The 23,231-nt window shown below is 37.4% G+C and overlaps 1 protein-coding gene across 2 annotated transcripts in view; it reads right to left on the reverse strand.

Annotated features, from left to right (window-relative positions):
- Positions 1 to 23,231, reverse strand: part of LOC110370406 (furin-like protease 2) — a 168,503-nt gene that overhangs the window by 65,656 nt on the left and 79,616 nt on the right. For both annotated transcript variants that reach the window (XM_021326195.3, XM_049846369.2), the window contains exon 2: positions 5,004 to 5,361. In XM_021326195.3, the coding sequence (XP_021181870.3) occupies positions 5,004 to 5,165 (162 nt within the window). In that variant the 5' untranslated portion in view covers positions 5,166 to 5,361. The remainder of the gene's footprint in view (positions 1 to 5,003; positions 5,362 to 23,231) is intronic.

The following is a 23,231-nucleotide window of genomic DNA, read 5'->3' on the forward strand; positions in this document are numbered from 1 at the left end:
TGTTAGACCATATAAATCCCAAAACTAGTGTCTTATGCAAATAATTTCGCTATGGGTTCATTATTCGCAAGTTTCATGTCTGCTTTAACAAAAAGATAGCTTGACAAAGTGTGATAAATCATGAAATAGTCATTTAAGTCAAACACAGTCAATAGTTTTAAGGTAACTCCTTGTGATCTAGCCTTCAAACGAATAAGTGCCTATAAAAATAAAAGCTACAAAAATACGATGTATGTCGGTAACCCGTGGTAATATTGTCAAGCAATCAAGCATGGACACTGGTCGGGCTTACAGAAAAAATATATAGTGACGGTGTGAAAGGATAATCAAGCTTAATAAATTCGTGGAAAAATAATATAATACGTTTAATTGCGATATTCATGTGGAAACCGTAAAGTAAATAAATTACTGTCTCAATGAAGCAAATTGAATGACATACAATATTCCGATCATAAACGAAACACTTGTCTTACAATAATTTGATCAGAACCTCCTTAATCATTCCTTAACTTATGACGTGTACGCGCACGCTCCGGAGTATTCCAACTATGTAACTAAATTACGTGTCGCTTAAGAATTACATTAGTGATGGATGACACATTAGGGCACAGTGTCGCGGTGTGTTGTAAATGTAGTCGCACACACGTCGAGGACTCTTGTGGGTCGATTTGGTGGAGCATGTCAAACACAGGCGGTTCAGGACGTCTCGCGGAATAGAGCGAGTGTTTGGCGACACTTACTCGACAATGACAGCACACTCGAGTGTTTGTGCACGCCAGACCGCGTCGAGTTTGCACACACACTTGCCTTACTAAGATTTACTCGCGTAACACAGGCCTTAGTTCTTACGTTTGTTTTGAATGTGAATAGAATACTGTAACGTTTATTGCATCGCAAGTGCACTCGTATAGCACGCTAATGTGACATACGCTAAGGCTACATAAAAATATGACGGGGTCTGTAATAAAGACGTGCACTGCACTCAGCGTACTAAACTGGCGTGCAATTCAATTTAACAACTCCGACAGCAACGCAAAAAGACAGCCTCATCGTCACATTTCAGCTCGGGCGCTAATAAAAAAGCGACTAAGTGAAAACTATTATTTTCGCATCATGGACACTTTTTACGATCCAAATTAAAGTTTCTACTGAGTTTTTCCTTCACTAACGACTTGTTCGAGTTAAGAGAGACAAGAAACGCTTTTGTGTCTGGAGTAAATTAGATATCTAGTTACGAATCTTTTTGCTTGCCGCGAAGGGAATTAGCTTTCCGACCCTGTTTCGGTCAGGTTATAAATTCTGTGTTTTGTACACAACACAAGGTACAACAAAGACTCGTTGGTTCAACAAAAACTGTTACATTATTAAGGGGTTTAGGTGAACACATGATGAGCTTATTAGTTAAGTTTTTGTGCGCAATATGTTTGTTTGCTTCTAAATGATAGGTACTTGCTAAAGTAATATCATACATAAATAAAACATGACCTGCTACTTGGGGGAAATACGTTAATGTTCACAAAAGCTCTACCGAACATCAAATAGCTATCAGAGCGGCACTGAAGCGGTAATCTGTTTTCTAGATTACACACGATCCTATAACGTTTCCGAAGCTTGAATTCAGATCTCTGTCACACGAACGGGGAGAGGGCTATGTTCTACCATGGGGATAGGAATTGTTTTGTTTATTTTAAGGCGCACTTTATTTAAACTGAGCCAAATTAATAATGCAAGATGGCAAAAATCGCGAGCCCCTTGATTGCCGACATATTCCCTAGAGAGTGGCGCGCATCTCTTTAAGCCAGCATGAGTGAAACAGTCGATAATGCGACAGGAAATGTTTGAATGTGTTCATGGAACAGCCGCCGGTTATTCCCAGCTGAGCCGGAGCCGAGCACTCAACCTGCTCCGCGATACGTTTCCCGGTTTCGAATTCAATTCCATTCGTTCCGATCATCGGTTCGCATTGGAGATAAAAATCTAATTTGGGAAAACGTTGGCGTCAACAGTTTTTGGACAGCGCATGACATTTGAGATCGGTCGGCGCGATCGCAGCGTTGTAACGCTCAAAGATTGAAACGACTCTGGACATTGAAATGGGTATACGGAAAAGTTAGTAAACCGTCCGGCTGTCATAAAAAGTTACACGATGCTGTTCATGTTGCACGAGACACGAATGAATACTTTAAATCTCTGCGGAGTTTCATTTTATACGGCAAGAAGTAAGACAAACATCGAGTAGTCTTCCGTGTACACTCAGAAGTTACAAGCTGCGGGATTCAACTTCTCGGAAGAACAGAACGACTGAAAGAACCTGCATAACAAGCAAATCGTCTAATGTTCTATTAAAAGCTTCGTAGTTTGAAGGCCATTGTCGCAATAAATCATTATTGGCTTAACAGATTGCCGAAATCGTATTCGACTCGAAATTAATTGATGGATATTAACGACGTAAATCGTGTCCTTCGGGTTTTAGACTTGGAGATTACTTGTACAAGATTATGTCGATACAACTTGAATTAGGCTTTTTAAATAATGGAGCTGAATTATGTTTAGCGACCTAATTTATAAACTCCTGACATAATGTGTCGAGAGAAAAGAAAACATTATTGAGATAACGTTCCAACAAAAATATATTTGTCGAACGTACAAGAAAATAATGTGTAAGTGTACTTACATACCACCACAGCAAACATTAATTGGCACGGCAGTGTACAGAGGAAAATATTGCCACGAGTGATGAATTAATCTAACCCCGCCTCCAGCAACATTGCTTGTGATTAATTATACACTTACAACATAGTAAGAAGGGCCAGTCTTAGAATACGACAATTCTGAACAGTTTCCGACCTAATCTTGACCACCTATTAGTCAAAACATAACTCCATCGACTATCTCCGCATCTACTCAGAATTCTCCCCAACTTCGTTCGAGATTTATCACCCTTTTTTAGCACACCCTATTTTACTAAACATACACAAAAGGCGAGAAACTAAGAAAAAATCAAAATAAGGTTGGGGAAAATTTACGATCATATATAAACCTTCCGAGCCCCAGATTCATCGTATTTAAGGCGTAAGGTGGGTACGAATAATTTTCTCCAAACACTTCAGCAGACATTCTGTTCCTTTCATTACGGTCGTATTTCTGCAATTTATCTCGCGGTACCTACCTGGCTAATTTCATCTGGCCCTTTGTCACCGACCAGATTTAGAGCCCACGTAAATATAACTTGTGCCTAATTGAAACCTTACTCCGTGCGGAGCTGATAAATTTTATCCAGTGGCTATATAAAAACCATAATTAACAGGAAAACGTCGGCCAGGCTATAAATAAAACCCAACTCAATTTTAGAATATTAGGTAAAGTATTACGTCGTACCATTAAACGTACCTACATATGCTTATTACAAGAGCTACAAAAACAAAATGCACATTAATTAACATGGCTATAAATAATTTTAGGATAAACTTATCGACAAAATGTAAGTACAATGTAACTTTTAGGATTATCCGAGAATTTAAAATGATGCAAACGCCTTTAAATATTTCACTAATCAACGCAACATTTCATATACCTACCTAACGACATAGTAATGACTACATCAGCCAATTAGGTAGTCAAACAAGAATCTAATGAAACCCGAGTCATCTATCTTCTAGCATTTAATTGATCAAGATGCCTGACAAGTTTGTAACACAGCATAAAAACTTGTCTAAAACAAAAACAGACTGGACATTACATAAAGCTTAAGTATAGAGTTAGGAGCCATTAATCACTGGAGAAAACTTAATTGGACGGCCGCGACAGACAGTCACGCGAAGAACTTGGGCATAGTTAACACAAATATAGGTAAGTATACAGTTCAACTAAACGAGGGACATCAGGGCTCTATAATAAAAGCTCCTGACACCAATTGACCTGAATGAACATTTAGCTATTGTATCGTAAATTGGTAATTAAATACCTGTTGACCTAAAACTTTTAAGTACTTTCATTACGCAAATGGCAGTAAGACAATGATAGCAATAGCTAGATTTAATCTTTTTAAATGTCTCTAGTCTGTAAATCATTATTTTTGATTCAACTGTCTGCTAACTTTCTGATGTTCAATTTTAAAAATAACATGAACAAAATTGATTGATCTACAAGCCAATATCGGAAGCAACATCACCACAGACAAAAGTGACATAAATGTGAAAGCATCCCGGGTGGGGCGTTAATTAAAGAGACAAAAAACAATATACAAAAATACAAGTTAAACTTGACGAGTTTCCCCCCACTACCAGCGCTCGGTCGCAAGGCAGTCAACACCAATCAATTAATTGACACAACAACGTCACGTCGTTAAAATAATCGCTTCACAGTCTATAAATTTAATTAATTCTTGTAGTTGTTTAATGCTTGATTGTTATGTGAATCATTAAATTAATTAATTGCGAATTTCTTCGTTAATCTGATTGTGCTTTTAAATTTTGTTCATTTTGCACATAGGCATTAAAATTTTAATAATGAAATAAAACTATTTCTAGTAGAGATCCGAGTTATATCTTAGCTAATGTTTGATACCGACAAAACATATATTGTGTTGTTGAAATTACTAAAAACAAAATGTTAATTAATTTGTTTTTAGCTAGTCTACCATTCATACTGCAGGTAAGCTAAGCCACAACAAAGAATCTCTAATTAAAATGAATGGTTTGTGAAACGCAACGTTCCGCGGCGCAAAAAACCTCATGTCACCTAAATCTTATTCGTTACGGTAAAAAACAAAAATTCCCAAAAAGAAACGTAATTGCGTTCTAATTGGTTACGCTCGGAAACTTTGCCATAATGACTGTCTTATGTAATTACATAAGCACGTATAACTGCCTACTAGCCCAGCGTGACGTACGCGGAACTACGCACATTACGTGTACTCCTAAATGTTCTATATTGCTTCCGATCCGGAAGAGCGATCGTTACCTCTGGTTTTTGGTTTGTAAGTAAGGGCATAGTCAACATACCTGTCCATGGTTGACGAAGCCGTGCCTCCTGGCGATGTCATCGACGTGGTGGGGCCCGGCGGGCACGTGCACGGCGAACTGGTCGTGGTACACGGGCTCCGGCAGCGCGGCGCACGCGTGCAGCGCCGCCAGCAGCGCCAGTGCGCGCCATGACGTCACCATGACAATGACCACAACACTGCACAATCACAACCGCATCTGCGACCCACCGACACAGTACCAACCGCGTGTTTCAACTACCAATCCTTAACATAAGGATCACCCACACACTTTCCTCGAACACACTCAACTAATATATCTCGGTATACGTCTCTAATGTTGACCCGTTCGAACACTGTGTCATCCCACCTCGTATTACCTGAAACAAAAACGGTTAAATTAGGCTTTAACGGCGAAGGACTTAATTAAAAGGATCTCTGTAATTGTAACGTGTACCCGCTCTCTCGAACACAAAAGGTGCTTGAGAGATATTAAATTTTAATAAAGAGTAACTCCCGCGGCGGAGGTTCCGCTCTTCATTTAGCATTATTTTTTACGTTCGAACGAACTCCATAAACATAAAGGGGAATTTAGGGTGCGATAAACATATTTGGCGTAGCGCGGGCCGCACCACGGCAAATCACGCGCCAGATAAAACGCAATAAGCGGACGCACAAACGCGAACAAGTTAAAAAAATCCGTGGGAAATCCCGAGATAATCCAGATAAGCCACGCGGGCAAAGTATGAAAAGCCTGACCGTGAATATATCAAAAATATTTATGAAATTTTATTTGGAAATTTATCTGACGTCCGTTACAAGTGAAAGTAAAACCTTTGAACAAAATTCTTTGTGTCTCCCACCTTCGGCGGCGGTTTGGTATTGTCAGCTCGACTTTTTATTTTATACCTTCCTTTGTGAATAAATTAAAGGACTCAAAAAAGATAAATTGGGAAAACCAGTTATTTGCTTCATAATCGTTATTTCGCAATATTTTTAATAACAAGTAAAATTCATTAACTTAACTCGTTAAGGTGATAACTACGTTAAGGCATAAAAGTTGGTTTTCTTGAAACCGTGAGTAAATAAGACCGCTTGAAGTCAGTAAGAGCTCTGTGAGGCAACAAGTAATTCCACTCACAACTAAGCAAGGTTTTTTCTCACGTGTGTTTTCACAATGGCCCGAGGATGCAATAAAAACAATTTAACTTGTTTGCCTTCTGACTTCGCAGCAGGCTAAAAACTGTCTCTTGAGACAATAGTTGCTCTAAAATGTTCACTAAAATTATATCTAGTGTTAGTTTTGTTTAAAGTAGGTGCTTTAAACTAAAACTGAAGTTTCTATTAGAGGTAATAGTCTAGCGCCTTTAAATTCGAAATATTCACTTCGCAAGAATCTTTATAAGATTTTTAAGTTTACATTAGATTAACTTTACAAAGTCAAACTAATGACGCTTAATAATTATTGACTTTAAGATTAAAGTTGTTTAAAACTGTTAACTTTTAAATAAGTACACATCGATTCAACGATTTATAAATATGAATTCAATTTTCTAAGTCAATTAATATTAAGTTTGTGGTTTTTGGTTTTTCTAAAACGAGCTGTCAAGAATAGAATATATTAACACCGTAAACTGAATTAAAGTGCACCGTCATTCGTGAAATATTCAGCAGCGATGGTCACGGAGTCAATCAATAATTCTTCACAACATATCAATATCAAATAATAGTGAGTTTATTTATATATCGTGTGGCAGTTATGAAACATGCAAGTTATTCGCACAGCATCGCTCCGTGCACCGTGACACGTATCCTCGTTATTTATACATAACACGAGCGCCGGTCATATTTAATGTAATGAAATTTGTTACCTTTGACGTGAAACGTTTCAATTTGGTAAAATTGTTAATTGTGTAACATTTTTAAACAACCTCGCTTCAATTTCAAGCTGCCACGTGAACAACGATAACAGTTTTCTTATTAAATAAATAGAAAAATATTTATCAAAGGTTTGAAGAAAACTTGAGCTCTTTAAAATGAGAAAAATCGTGAAAGAAAACCGCGGCCGAAAGGAGTTCTTTATTAAAATATTGTGGCTTCATAGGTTGTAAAACGCTGGCCGCATACCACGCCACGCTTACGAACTGTAAAAGCAATTCAATCAAAGTAAACTTATACTTCTTCATGCACCTTTTACTTCGAGGAAATACTAAATAATATGTGCAATATACTTCTAGCCTCGTATCGAAATGCTCTGGGAGTTTCGTGGAAAATAGTACCTACTAAAGATATTATCGGGAACTTTACGATGATATGTTCAAACGGGATATTGGGACTCTCAGCTGGAACAACGTACTGCTTCTTTAAGGGATTGTTTGGTAAACATCACATTCTTTGATCCAAAAATAATACAATGTGATTATAAATTCATTAAGAACAAATAAATATAAAAAGTGCAAAAAAGGAGGTGTTATAAACCATGCTCAGTGATCGCGTTAGATTAAAATAGCAACTTGAAGGCTATTCGGGATTGCGGTCCACAAAATCTCAAATTCGGCATCAACACGACATCACTGGAAGGGTGTTAAGTTGTATTTTTATCGCGTCACGCGTTCACCCTTCGGGGTAATATTTAAAAGGTCTCGGGGTCGTTGGAATTAATTTCGGCTATAGCCAGGATAATTTCATTAGCCTACGTAATCGGTACATTGCGGGACGCGGAGAACCCTGATATTTACGACTTAATATCGCACGGACGTATTTATTCAGATAATATATTTGTTCTCCTTGGTTTTAAGCTTTGTTTTAGTATGTAACATTTTCTTGTTGTTATGTTTTGGGTTATTGCGTGATGTGACCTCCTGTTACAACATTATCCTTTCCGTATCATTTTCGTGAGACCCATCTGGACGCCTCATATGCTATAATATCATTGTCCATCAAATGACATTAACTGCGCTACAAAAAACTCAATAAACATAGATTCACACATTAAAACAAATTGTCTAAACAAACGAACTTATACGTAACTTGGTCAATAGGTTTGTTTATGGTTTCAACTGTAAATAATGAAAGTAAACTGAATACAAAAAATAACTTTAACGATTGCCTAAACCAGGAAAGTCGCACCATTCGCGTTTTTGTGATAAAGTTTTCCCGCTGTTTCTCCGTAACCTAGTTACAAGGCGAGATACAAATTAGCGAAGCAGAGTGATATACATCTAAGATCCCACTAGAGGAGTAGCGCTTACAGATAAGCCAAGGCATTAGCATAATCAATTCAGTGATAACGAATTCCTCTCGCAAGCATATTGAAAATACATCTCGCGACTTTATTAACGTGACAAGTGAAGCGGCACATTCATAAGCCGTGCCGGTAGATTCCTTCGGGCGCCTAAATCTTGCCTCCGAACACCTCAATAATTAGCCGGTTATTCGCAGCAGTCGAGCATCGCGGCATGAATAAAACATCGTTTGCGAAACACAAGTGCCATTATAACGTCCAATCTAACTTGATCTCCCGCCCCCTTTCTTGTGATGACGATGTGGAACATGTTATAGGAAGGCGGGGCGATGTTGGCAGGTCAGGTTAATTTGGTCTTGATTTACGGGGCCTTCGAGTGCACGGGCCAAATCAAACAGGCACCGTGCAAATAAACGGTGACGTGGCTAACATCGGCCGCTATTACCGATAATGGGATTAATTACAATGCATTGCTCGTTTGTATAGAGTCTCTGCGTGATTCTTTAATGCATGTTTGAACGGAGCTTAATTCTAGAATGTTGTTCGCTGTGAATGCTTTCAAAAAACAAAGAAGTAACACTCTGTTAGTGTATGCTTAAAAGGAAAACAATACTGTTTTAAACTACACATTGCATAGAGAAACGTTATACTAAGGAAATACCAATCTTAAACCAAAACACGGTTTAATAAAACCCGTTCCGCTGCCGGGTGGTGCAAGTTCGGCTTCTATTCTGCAGAAATGTTTAGCTAAACCCAATAGTTCGCGTGTGCTAATTGTAAACTTCTCATTTGAACTGGCTGTAGTAAAATCGCTGTGTATTATCGATAAAGTTTTGCTGCATCGGGTCTTTTCGAAGCGCATGCATCGCTGTGCACCGAACGTGAAATGCTCGCTCTTGTAACTCCCATGTTAAATATGCCAATTAGTTCTGCAGCTTCAAGTTGCTTACGATTCAGGTTATTGTTGTCTGTTATTGAATTAGACAAGGTTGCATATTCCTACATTCTTCTTATCTTTATTAGAAGGTGAGACCTACTTTTACACACACATCAAAATACAAGTCGCGCCAAAATACTTTGCATAATAACTTTTTTTTGTAACAATATAAGTACGAACTCAATCAAATATCAAAAACATGAATTAACTATAAAGTTGCATCAATCAAAGTCAGCCTTAAGAGGGAAATATAACAGCTACTCGAAACTTGTGGACTTTTTGTCGAAACTGTGTAAAGTAAATAGGCCTGTGTAAAAATCTGTTTATTTTGAGCTATAACTCAAAATATTACTCAAATATATGCATATAAAATTCAGAGTTTAAACATAAAAGTAAAAAGCTGAGTGCGAAAAATCATATTTTACTTTCGTGTACATGACAAGCTGCTTTATTATTAACTCATGGATTCAGTTTAACTATCTACGACTGCTTTCGTCATGCATAGATATATCAAAATACTATGTACCTCTTTAACATTTAGGCTAAATCCATTTTGTTAACAAATTATGATAATTATTTACTCGTAATCGTAACTATGTGTAATCGTATTCACAATGGCTTAAAAATGGATAATGATTAATTTTTAGCCCGATTAAATAATAACATAGTGTTAAAACACCATAATAGTATTTTATAAAGTGTATAATCTGTTAATATTAAATAATCTACATTAATTAAATGAAATACGTTCCCATTTTAAAATAATAAACAGCAAATAAAAAGCGTAGTTCATTTTGAACAATAGGAATTATCAAGTCGGCTTATTATGCCGAGGCACGTGGCACAGAGTGCGGTCGACGTAGCATAATATGCTACGCCCCGGCTACGACGCTCTACGCTCAGTTAACGCTACGGACTTCGGGCTACGACATTCAGAAGCTCTACGAAACTTTGATTCCCCCACAATAATAGGCGGTTTGCTTTTAGTTAATTTGTATGGAAAATGGGGGCACATTTTTAAATTGAAATGTGGAATGTTTTTTTGTGGAAATTGAAATAAATCAGTATTCTTATTTGGGACCTTTTCGTAACTCGGGCCGTATGTTTTCATCATCATCCTCCGAGCCTTTTTTCCCAACTATGTTGGGGTCGGCTTCCGTATGTTTTACCTACATTAACAAAATATTTTCATAACGGCATCTAAAAATCTCTAGCCATCTCAAGTCATGAAGCTCAATACATCACCCAAAACATTCCTCCAAAAATGAAAACTTAGCTCAACAATAAATGGTCGTATCACAGCACTAGAGCTAGTGACGTGGCCTGTTCGCCACGTGACCCGATTGGGGCCAAACACGGGACACGTCCGGACGCAGCCTCGCGGAGAAATGATGTTTATACGCCATTTGTACACTTACACCCAACTAACACGACCATCAGATGCCATGCGGGGAAAAGGGAACAACGATGATTTGCAGTGTAAACAGCCTTATTTCATATGAATATTTTAAAACTATGAATTATGTTTTTTTTTTATAGTAAAGGGGTATGCAACAAAAGTTACAGTACATATTGTAAAAGTATGAATTGTATATTTTTATAATAAAGGGTGAGTGAATAGGCTTATTTCCCACATTGTAAAACTATGAATTATGTATTATTTTATAAACAAAAGTTGTGTAACTAACAACACATATTGTTTTATGAATTTTATATTTTTTATAATAAATGATAACCAGTCTCATTTCGTGTGTTGTAAAACTATAAATTGTGTATTTTTTTATAAATAAAGGGTTAGTAACCGATTCTCGGTGTTAGGATATGTAAATTATTTTTGAACACAGTGTGGATTTGACAGTTGTGTAATTACAATCACTCTCTATATACCACTCCGTCAAAGTGGCTAGTGAAAATAATGATGTAAATAATATTTATGATTTTTCCGCTTGTAAACCTTTTTTTAATCTTAATGTTCCGGTTTTAATCATTTTTATATGAATGTGTGTCCAGTGACGACTAAATCCAGCATGTGAATACTATGATGACTACGTCTCACTCATTGAAGCCGCCTGGGAGTACGGTAGTACCCCGCCAAGACCAAAATGATTAATATCGTCTAAATCCTTTTCATGCAAAATATTGCCTTGGTGATGCAAGAGAAACAAAGTTACTTAAAAAGTATTTAAAGAGGTCGTCCGTGTGGTAATAAACCTTAACAATAGATAAAACTGTTAATTACGAACATCAAAGGTAATTATTGAAATTAAAAATAAATTAATTGACATGATTAAAATGAATGTATTGTTGTAAAAACCAACTGCGAACCTTGCTATAATGCAAAAAGCAAATTAAATATGCAATTAATTATTGACACAAATATTGAATAGTAATTATTCATATTCGTTTTATAAATTGTTTGTTAATACATTACTTTATAATTTTATTTAGCGTGTTGATTTTTATGCTAGATGAAGTAGGTTAAATGATTTTTATTGAAATCATTCGTGGGAAGTAGGTTAACATGATAATTTGTCTCTAATATTAATGACATACTTAGGAAGGAAACGTAATATAAATTCATGAATAAAATTACAAAGAATGTTATTAACATTTTACTAACGGAACGATTGAAGATTGTGTTAAGCATGAAGTAATTAAAATGTGATTATTTTTAATTCAATTACTTTTCAAAATTCGTACTTCGGACAATCAAAACACAGTGACATGATCTGACATTTTCCATAACGACCGAACGAGTGTACCCGAAGTCTAACGTAACCGATTACCTGTCGGACATGCACAAATACGAGTACACACACATCAGCGAGCTAACCATCAAGTCGTTATTAATCGAGTATCGATCGCTCACCAAACGATGATCGCAGCTATATCACGCGAGATACACCGCAAGAGTGGAGTGGGTCGTCGGTCGAGGGCCCCATTGTATCGGCTTGAGGGCCCAACCCTCCATGCTCGTGCAAGTGCCTCCAGGGCCCTCGTGTCGTGTACCACGCATTATACATACCTGTAATCGATGGCTGTTTATGACATTTATGCATGTGGTCTATCCGCAGCGGCTAATCTTACCTAATCCCGATTATTACCGCACTATTCCATTTACGTGACACGAGTTAATCCAAACACCAATCTTCAATTTATTTTGAAGTATTTCCATGATATCATGTTACCGCAAAATAATAGGCTTCTCTGGCTTCAGTTCTGTCCAACACCCGTATTTTTTTCGTAAACGAATTGAAATAAAAGAGAAAAAGAAATTAATTGCCTGCTCTTGAGACTCTTGACAGGCCGTATAATTGAAGAACCAAATTTTTAATCACGTTTCGTTTTAATAAAACTCTATTAAATTTGAGTACCCAAAATTAAAACGTTTATTTTTTGTGCTTTTATTCATAGATACAAAGTTTAATTAATAGCTTAGTCAAATTAAAATTTACAGTTTTTTGTGACAATGAACTTTGTTGGCGGTGACATTTGTCTGGAAGCCCCTGAGGTTAGTTCAAATCATTAACTCCAATCAAACTTGTTTGGAACTTTGGAATGTCATTTACGAAAAGCTTTCACGACTATTTCTTCATTTAGTTTGTTTGAAGACTTTTAGGCAAGTAATAGTAAATGTGTTTCGTAAAACCGTGGGGTGGTGGGTGATTAAAATTATTTTTTGACTATTTTGGAGAAAATCGTTGGTGAGAACTTTTGAATTACTTAATCTAAAGTGATTGCCTTTATAAGTTCGTATTTCATATGTATACTAATTACAAGTAAGACACTTGACCACTTGCGGCGATTTATTCTCGTATCGGAATAAGGGATGTAGGTGGGACTCGGAAGAAAAATAAAAAATGGCGTAAAATGTTTCAGTCATCACAAAATTACTTTCAGAAAAAATTTCAGGTAAAATTACAGCACTAGGTAATACAATAGCGCACTTTAAGCTCCAATGTTCACCGCAGGAAAAAAACTAAATGCGAAACAAAATTCAATAAGCATGGGCGCAAACAAGCCAGTTGAAAAACGTAAACAAGCGGAGCTATATCGCTCGTCAATAGATATTGCTCGCGTTGTTTGCACAACTTCGAAATTTTTTAAATGCTCTATTTTGTTTTTGCATTTGTTGGATTAAACAAAATAAAAACACAATTCATGTTCCAATTTATTCTGTTAAGCTCCAATCTGATATGATCGTTTTGTGTGAATTTTTGTATTTTTGTAAATTACTGCGATTTGGGAATGTGCATTTATAGTTTCAATACCTAAGTGTTCACTCAATTTGATTCACTATAAGTACTTTGTAAGTTCTCATTCATAATTTTGAGTGTTTTTGCAGCAATAAATAGTTAATTTAAAGCACTATAAGAAAAATGGCAATCTCAAAAAAACGGTGCAAAAGATGCAATCTCATAAAAGAGCACTTTACGAAATTGATATTGGAGAAAAAATCTCTACAAACTGTACACAAACTTTATAGTAGACGAAAAAATATATGTCGTGACGACCATTTTTTTAAACGACCAGTGTAAAAATACAACGGCGACGTGATCTTTTCGCAAATTGCTGCGATTACACCGTAATGTTCGAGCTTCGCCTTAATTTGTCTCGGGGAGACTCGATATAAGCGCCTCGCCTGACAAAATACCTGTCAGATAATGTTTATGCTGAAAAAAATACATTCCCTTTACAAATTTTCATTTAAAAGGCTAATATGTCAATACTGGCAACGTTGCTGGCGTTAATAGGACCGGCTTCTACGGAAAAATAACATTGCAGCAGTTATATTGCAGCCCACAACATCACGTACCTAGTGTAGGTTACGTAACTTAACGGATTTTTTCTTCATAAATACACTAGGGCCCCATATTCACGGTATCATAACATCTATTTCGTACAGACACGAACACATTTACCCAAGCCTAAACAATCCAAAAACAACATTATTTTTGAAGCCCCATATCCTATTACAATACAAAATCGTATTATTTAAAGACACAAAATAATATACCTTATTTAATTTTCTCTCAAGTAATGGTATAGAATTTTCAGTATTAGAGGTGCTAGAGGGTAGAATAATAATTAATAACAGTAGCGAATATAACTCAGAATAATCACACCCAGGTACGTAGGTTAAAGCATTATTATGCTGCTCTATGCATAGAAGCTTAGTACTATGTATTGTTTAGTCCTTGGCCACCAACTTAATTGGTTATGACTTACTAATTAGGTGGAAATTCTAGTTAATACTGGAATGGTCCGCACGATAATAGGTCTGTTGTGAAATTTCGAAGATGAATTCTATTATGCTAACGAAGCAATTACTGGAAGATGACTGAATATTGGAAACTAATTGAGCCGATGAGAAAGATGTTTGTTCACGTCGGACCAATATAATAGGTGACTAGAGTGGGGACTAATCATGGAACGTGGTGACGTCTATAGAATTTTTATGACCGTGATCGGGTCTCTATGAACGAGTCACGAAAAGAAACCAGACGATTTGCTTATCCAGATAAACATTGAGCAAGTTAACAGTTTAATATTCTTCCTATTCACCACAGTTGCTACAGTAAAGAAATATTCATATAACAATTACCTAAAACTGCATTAACTCTGAACTAATAACACCTAACCTCAAGACGTCGAAGTCACGCCTTTCATAGCACCGACGACAATCGGAAGATAATTAGATCAAAGTCCTGATAGGAAGCACTAGGCATTAGCATGATGCTGACGTGGCTAACGTCGACGTCGAAACGTGAACGTCTGTGTCTGCACTTACCGATCAATTTGAATTAGACGCTCCGCCAGAACGCAGGTAACCGTACCGCCTTTGAATACAACCTTAGACCACTCCGCATATATGTAGCTATTGATCTAGAGATAGATTCCAAGAACCACGACGAATATCCTTACTATCCTTACTAATATTATAAATCGGAAAGTGAGTTTGTTTGTTTGTTTGTTTGTTTGTTTGTTTGTTTGTTTGTTCCGCTTTCACGCCGTAACTACTGAACCGATTGCTTTGAAATTTTGCAGACGTAAAGTTAGAAGTCCGGATTAAATAATAGGGTACTTTTTATCCCGAAAAAAATAGATATTCCCGAGGGAAAACAAAAATATTGTTTGCTTGATGGATGGATTGTAGATGGCGCTGTGTGTCGTTTAAAACAAGGTAATATATTGCAAACGAATATAAACATATAAATTTAGAAGCTAAAAGATACGATAATGAATCCTCGAAAATGAGGAATTCCCGAGGGATGACGTACAATTTGTTTTATCGCCTTAACTGTTTTTTTTACATCTACTTATCCTGAAATAACTATAATTCAACGAATTACTAATTGGTATAAGTATAAGTTAAGTTATTTAGTTCTTGAGGAATGCGATAGATGGCGCTGGGTGTTTTTAAAACGTGGTAACGATGTGTTTTTAAAATACGTAAGAAGTGGAATGATAGCTTTTTAAAACGTGGTGACGTTGTTTTTTTTAAGATACGTAAGAAGTGCAATGATATCTCGCGCTTTAACCTGTAGCTCATTGTTCAATCGCGAGCTTCCCGATAGCTCGATAGATGGCGTTGTGCTTTTCTGTATCGCGGTGTTAAGGTTCGCCGCGAATTAGTCTTAAGGTGTTTTGAAATCAGTGGGGCCCAGTAGCGCCAGGGCCAGCCGCGGCTGCGGGTTGTTCGAAAGAGGTACCGCGGCCCTGGTATATAAAAGGCCTAGGACGGAACAGGACGATTTTAGTCAGTAAGAGTCTGACACTCCCTCACCGCTGCTAACCCACAGCGGGAGGGGTGAACCGAATTTCACGCGGGCGAAGCCGCGGGCGGAAAGCTAGTCCTTAATATGATGAAAATGGTTGTGGCGCACACAATGGTAAAGTATTTCAATAAACACAAAGAACGTTCCCAAAAAGAAAACAGAAGTTATGTAGGTGCGTTACTATTGAGGAAAAAATATGCAAACACTTTCAACGCCCCTTTTAAGCTGAAAGGTTCTCAAGATCATTACATCCATTTAATAAAGCCCCGAAAATGATGTTAGTCAAAATCCAGAATAATGGAGAAGAAATGAGGGGGATCTTCCGTAAATCCTATTTCTTTACTTCGGTTACGCGAAATGGGGAGAATTTCTTGCAAATTGGACAGTGGAAAAGTTGTTACCTCACTCGCGTGAACTACACTGAAGCCAATTTTCATTCTCCAACGTTAAACTTTGAATATAATTTGCTGAATAGACTTTAAAGCTTTTATTTGGAAAATTACAGAGAAATAGACGAAATGTGCCCCTAAATTCAAAATATATTTGTGAAGCAAGGAGAATTCTTGTCGTAGCTATTCACGTCCGCTCATGTATCGGCTCACTTTGTGTAATGTATGCAAAGCGAGCTAATAAAACGCGAGTCGCCCCGGTGGCGCAGTAAATTCGAGAACAGTTGACATTTATCCAAAGTTACATCCGTTACAATAACAGTCGCAGTTACGATATCCGAGCGCGCTCTGGCGTCCATTTGTTCTAGTTCCGGAGGCAGTGCGCTGCAGCCAGCTCACTCTAATGTAATGGAAAACTTTACACAAACACGTTCCGAAGCTCCCGCGGATTAGACGTACCGAATCGCGCGCCTCACCAGCTCTCCGCCGCCCGCCTTAAAACATCATTAAAATGCACAATGCAACTACCTCCTGTGTCTTAGTGGATACAAAAATATTTGCCGTGACACCGCACCCCAAGCGAGCATTTAATCAAGTTTACCTGTACGCTAGAAAGCGTAGTTCATCTACCACATTATTTTAATTAAGCTTTCTCTAACCGCTATTTATTAGCTATTCTCTGTAGGTGGCTGTTTGATGTCGGTGTGAACAAGCACCAGATACTTGAGAACGCTGCGCTAATCAACGCTTAGAGCTTCGCCTTGCTTGGAATTCAGCAGCTCTATAGATCAACGTCACACACATTATTCGTCTTACACAACGTTTCACTCTACGTCAAAGGATTACAGCACTTTGGAAATCCTAACCTAAATCGATAAAAGATTGTGTCATATCGATATCGAAAGTAATTTATTATTTGGCCCACCGATAAGGGACAAACGGAAGCAATCATCGACGGATAAATCTGATATATTTCTGCCTATTTAAGCGGTAAAAAATATGGCGCAGTAAACGTGTAAGCACCGTGTTAGGTGAGAGATTGATAACTTAATTCAGAGTCACGAGCTGTACCGTTCGGCCCTTTTGTGACGAAGGCTCGAGCTTTATACACGTCTAAGTAACGGTTGGTGCTGCCCGAAGGAAATGAGAAAGTTATCGGTATCTAAATCCTCGCCCTGGGGACCGTTGAGCGTTTTCCTAATAGATATAAAATCCGGGGCTTCGTATAATTCAATTTCGGTGTGTGGAATGGTAGGTAATGGTGCGGGGCCGGTGTGCGATTTATGTGTGGTCACGTTGACGGTGCGAGATGCAATCTGACGAGCGTGGCGAGCGCCGCGTCGCGCGTCGTCGCCTCGTGTCGTCGTCGTTGTCACGTCAGCTGCGGTCAGCTGCCCACGACACATCTAGCTAATATTTACAATGCTTAGCTCCGTGAATTATCGTCATGCATATTTTCTTCACATTTTAGCTGAATGCTAACCTAATCCTTTTATAAAGTGTATTATTATTTCCACACCGCTTAAACGTTTTCGCTTTACCAGCAGCGGTTGATTGTAGTAATATTTAGGTACCTCCTCATATTAATATACGATATTCCGGCGAGTGTTTTCGAGCTAATAGCACTGATGGTTTTTATGTAAAGCGGCGCATTACAAAGCTTTTAACGAGCATTTTATAGCAAACTAACTAGAACTAGCAACAGAATCTACCAAAGAGAATACTTAAGCACATGTAAATTGGTATTGTTTGTTTATTTTTGGGGCTTAAAAATTCCCTTCATAATATATTTATATTATTTCAAAGTTACTTAAATTCAAGGAGATTATTATCGAGAATAGTAGTTATAGTAGAAAACTATTCAAATAAGCGACCGTCAAAGTTCAACATAAATCGGGTCGAGACATAATGCGAGCCGATAAACCGTGCAGTTAACATCATAAATTATAACATCAGAGGTCGAACGAGCCGTAGGTCATATCCTTAACATTAATGTTATCTGCAGTAATAAACTATCCGGGGTGGCCGCTAATATTTGTCGTTATATTCACCGGACTGCGCACGTGAGTGGGTCAAACGCGACTTCAATGCTATACTACTACTAGGTACATATGAACTCGCAAAGGGCTAAGAAAGTAATAAGGTACACCTATTTTTATCACTGATTTGTAGTTATCGCAACTTTTATAAGTTCATTCGCTTTTATTTATTCATTTAAGTGTTCAGTTCATAGTTACATTTCTATTTCTATCTCCAATTCGCTCAATTATTAACACATGACATCGCTCATCAGTCAACTAGAAATCGAGATTATATCGGAAATAACTTTTTAAAGGCTTCTAACTAATCAAAGTTAAGGCCAGTCAGCTGTTTACATCTGTTAAATAATTGGTTTCAAGATAAACTTTTGTTCGGCGTTTTTAATTTGCGTTAGCTCAGAATGAGCAAACTCGGTTTTAAGTACCGCCCACGGCTGCGAATCGGAACTTTTAGTTTCGCAACTTTCGTGCTTAGGGAAACAAAGGATACAAAAAAAATATGATTTATTGAGAAAAAATGTATATTCATAGATACCTATTTTTCTCATATTTACTTCGTGTTGTGGTTTCACAAACCCATGTCTCAGTATAAACGTGTGGAATTTAATCACATCTGTTGCAAAGCTAATGACTCTCGCGCAACAGAGTAAATATTATGTTGTGAAAGTTTAATGCCAGTGTTACGTGTGAGGAGCTTTTTTCTATTTTGTCGGTACTTAGCCGACGCGGCGGACAGTCGCGTCGTATGTCACAAAGAGAAAAGTATTTCTCATTTGCTCGAAAGAGGAAAAACAGCGAAAACACAGCACGTCCCGCCCTCAATCTCCTTTGGCTCGGAGACAAAGGAATATTATTTCAATTAAGACCCACTAAACTAACACAAAGACTACGAGTACTAGCTCATGATAGCGGCCATATTGTTTAATTGGCGTAACACGAAAACAGATTTTATTTTCTTTTCCGTTTCCTCGATAACGTAAATGATAAAGGTCATTGGTAAGGCCGCAACTCAAAGAAAAACAAAATAATTTTAGATGCACACTAACAGACCTTTAGTTCTCGTATAAATCAAGATGACACAACATACCAGTTCGGTCCAAAGAACACGCATTCAATTAATGTGGAATGTTTATTTAGACATCACTCGTGGCCTTTCTTGCGTCTCTGCATAACTCCTAGAACAAACGCCTAAATCACGCCATACCAATGTGGAAGATTCCTTATCTATTCGACCTTATATTTGACAATTAGGCGATTTTATCACTACCAATTGGACAAAGCAGTAATACTTGGGAAATGCTTAATTGCTTGAACAATAAAATCAGAATGATCGCGATTCCAATAAATAAAAGTAGTAAACGTAAAACCACCATAACTATGTACAAGTTTAACAAGTTGATCTCGTAACAGCAAACTGTGCCGTCGCAGAATAAATCCTGTGAATCCACGCACCGGGACTCTTTTATTTCTAGTTTTAAAATAAAACCCTCGACTGCATTCAAGTAAGCTGGTAACGTACGTAACATTGTAGTACTGACAGGCAGAACAAACACGAACACGCCATATTTCAATAAAGCTTTCATAGCGAGTGCAAAACTACAGTAATTCAATTTCGGTTTGTCTTTTAAAGTGCATTGTGAGCCCCAAGCGTCAAGGTAATAAACAGCATCATTTTGAGCCTGACTCTATCGTTCAAACCATTAATGTTGAGAACACGAACTAGTTCTATATTTGGTATTTTCCTTTAGATACAATGTATTTAAACCAGAGCTACATTTTAGCTGTACACAAGTAGCTTTAACTGTTCTCCCTCACAGTTCAGAGTAAACTACTGGCCATAATTTCCTGAGCTACAATACGCACGTCCTGGTTCGCGGCAGTCCGTATCAGTTAGTCGTTGTCTGTAACTAAAACTAGCTGAATACCAAGTGAAAACTTAGTCGGATTGTGACACCAGCACAATATTACATATTACGCTAAGTTCCGCTTGGCGCAACGTTAATCCCAAATGTAGCTTTTATGAACACTAGCGTCGCAACGCGTCACTAATATTTCAAGATAAGTCCTGGATATTAAAATATTCTCAAGTTGGCGGAATCTCTGCGCTCATGTGTGGGCGAAGTGAAACATTGTGTCTTAGCTACTCATTATCCCGCACACGTTTTGATATCTTCTTAAAGAGGATTGTGACTTCCATGTGTGTCGACGACTGCATTTTAAGATTATGCTTCAAAGAGCGCTGAGATTTATTCCATTATAAAATCGCATTCCTATTTAATTATGTCGAGTTTAGTCACGGAACAATATTTAATTGCGTGAGTTACATTTCGATTCAAATCTGTTTGTAACTGGCAGTTCTTAAAATTGCATAATAATTCAGTATAATTATTTCGACTGTTTACCAAGGATACAGTTTTTATAATAAATACTTTGATATTCATTTGCAAATGTACGTGTTTAATATTAATCGGATTACATTCACCTGCGCGATTGCTTCACAGGGCCTTGGACAACATTACTTATTAACGACTAGTTTACCTGATCGTATAATGTCTGACTACGATATGAACCCGCAAACACCTCTGATTACTAGTAATGAAATGCTTAATTCAAAATTAAGCCCCAACAGTTGATTACCTGAAAAAGAAAGAAAAGTGTCAAATAGAAAGACAAATCATTTATTGCTGACACTCGGCTCCATCGCCCCGCTTTTGTTTTTCTTTCATTGTCCTTTATTGCAGTCCCGGTGAAAAAATATCTTCCGTTTACTGTGAAGCTTGAGATAAATTTGTCGAATATTTGTCCTTGTCAACACGACTTTGCCGTCTCCCTATTGTAAGCGACATCTCCTCGGCTGATTAAGAGAAGTTGGAGCATTCCACGCCACTTGCAATATTAGCGGCTCGGCGCATCGCAGCCGACCTACACAGACCCTACTTTTGAACTAGCAAGTTTGTATTCAAAACTATTTTACAAGCGAGATAAATTTTAACAAAGGAACATCGTAAGTTTCCAAAATTCAACTAAAGAAACTGGTATGGAGAACATCTCTGTTCACTTACACAATTTAAATACACAACACATTCCGATTACAGAGTTTCCCAAGAGAACAAGAATGGCATTTAGGGATTATGTAATTATTGGTAATGTTGGACTTCATCCAAGCACGAAACACTTAGCCATCTGTTCCCATCTAAACATAAACTAAGTTAAGCAACGATCATCACACAGTGACGTGAAGTCAGAACCACGCGCGTTCACTTGCGAAACGCATCGCCTCCTTGCAAACAGATTCGATTAACATTTGCAACTTGTAACGTTCATACCAAATTAGTTTCCGGAGTCGAGCTGGGAATGAGAATTGCTTTATATACATAACACATTTATTTGACAACGAGCTTGCATCAAGCACTTTATAAGGTAAACAACAGTGAATTAGCAAGTTAAACCCAACTTCAGTTATCTTATTTGCTATAGAAAGAAGTAGATGTGTAGAACAATGTATTCGTAAAGCATCTGTGCTTAGCTTGCTGCACCATAAAAGCTGCACATCATTTATAGATACGTCCAAATTACGAACATAAAGTCATAACTTTTCCTTCCGCATCCAGCGCACGGGAGCATAATGAGCCTGATAAAATAGCTCTCAACGAACAAACTCGAACAGTCGTACATGCTGTATTCTCTTTCAATACTAATGAACCGAACACGCTGCGCAGCGTACCGTTCGTTCAGTCGCAATGAAAACTTCAATAATTCGCGCATCAGCGTGTACCTGCAAACGTGTTGCTGTAACGGGACCAATTAAGCTGTAAGCACTAATGAGCGTATATGGAATTCCTGTGGCATTATTACCGCTGTGAGAGGACACGATTGACAAATTAATTGTGACGAGCATTACGAAATTGGACTGAAAGCTGATAGTATGCAAGATGAATACAGTAATTGGGATTAATACAAAAAACTTTTGTGTTTTCGATGAAATTGAATTCTCGAAATTGATTGTATAGATACAATAACTTAACATTTTTATCTACGCTGCTCTATAATCCAAATTGAACTATCCGATATAATTTCAGAAATATATCTGAATTTATTGTCTGACACATTTCCAATTTTTCAGTGACACAAATAAAAATCAATTGGCACCACCATTCATCCATTGAGACTAGTATAAAACGAATTTCTAAACCTCAAAAGCCTTGCCAAGAAGAACGTCAACTCCTTGGCTTTATTTCTTAAAGAAATGAAAAGGCAATAGCGGCCACAAATCATAAACACAAGCCTGAGCTAACGCAATAAAGAGTACAACTGTAAGGTTGCCAGTACTTAGTAGCTGCTTAATCTACTAAACCTCTGGTATTACTCGCAACGAATTCCCTCGCGCCGCCGCCGGCGCAATCCGGCCCGGTATTAATTAAAAATAACCACAAACTTTCCGTTCCATACTAATGGAATGGATGCTGTCCACTGCCAACTTTTCGAACAAACAAAACTTCATATTGTTCAGTACAAAAGGAAATGTAAATGTACCCAACACGTAAGTTTGGATTCGGAGCGGGTTCGCACGGACTGCGGGATAGGTTCTGACACTTGTTTTAAAATTGTAGTGGATTACAAAAAAGAAAAAAAGCTTGCTCAACTTATACCATTCTGTAGTTTTATTTGTTCTAATCTGAATCCCACTGTCGTAGTTTAATCAAACTTTACGGTTCGTGAACAAAGTGAAGTTGCATAAATATTCCTGGTACCTTTCATGATTTTATCGAAATGGACACTACTGAAATGATAAATATATAATAGCAAAATAAATAAGTTTTCGGTTTAAGTTCCTTGCAAGTAACAAATATAAGAGTTTCAAT

Source organism: Helicoverpa armigera, chromosome 17 (genome assembly GCF_030705265.1).
Source record: "Helicoverpa armigera isolate CAAS_96S chromosome 17, ASM3070526v1, whole genome shotgun sequence".
NCBI classification, from domain to species: domain Eukaryota; kingdom Metazoa; phylum Arthropoda; class Insecta; order Lepidoptera; family Noctuidae; genus Helicoverpa; species Helicoverpa armigera.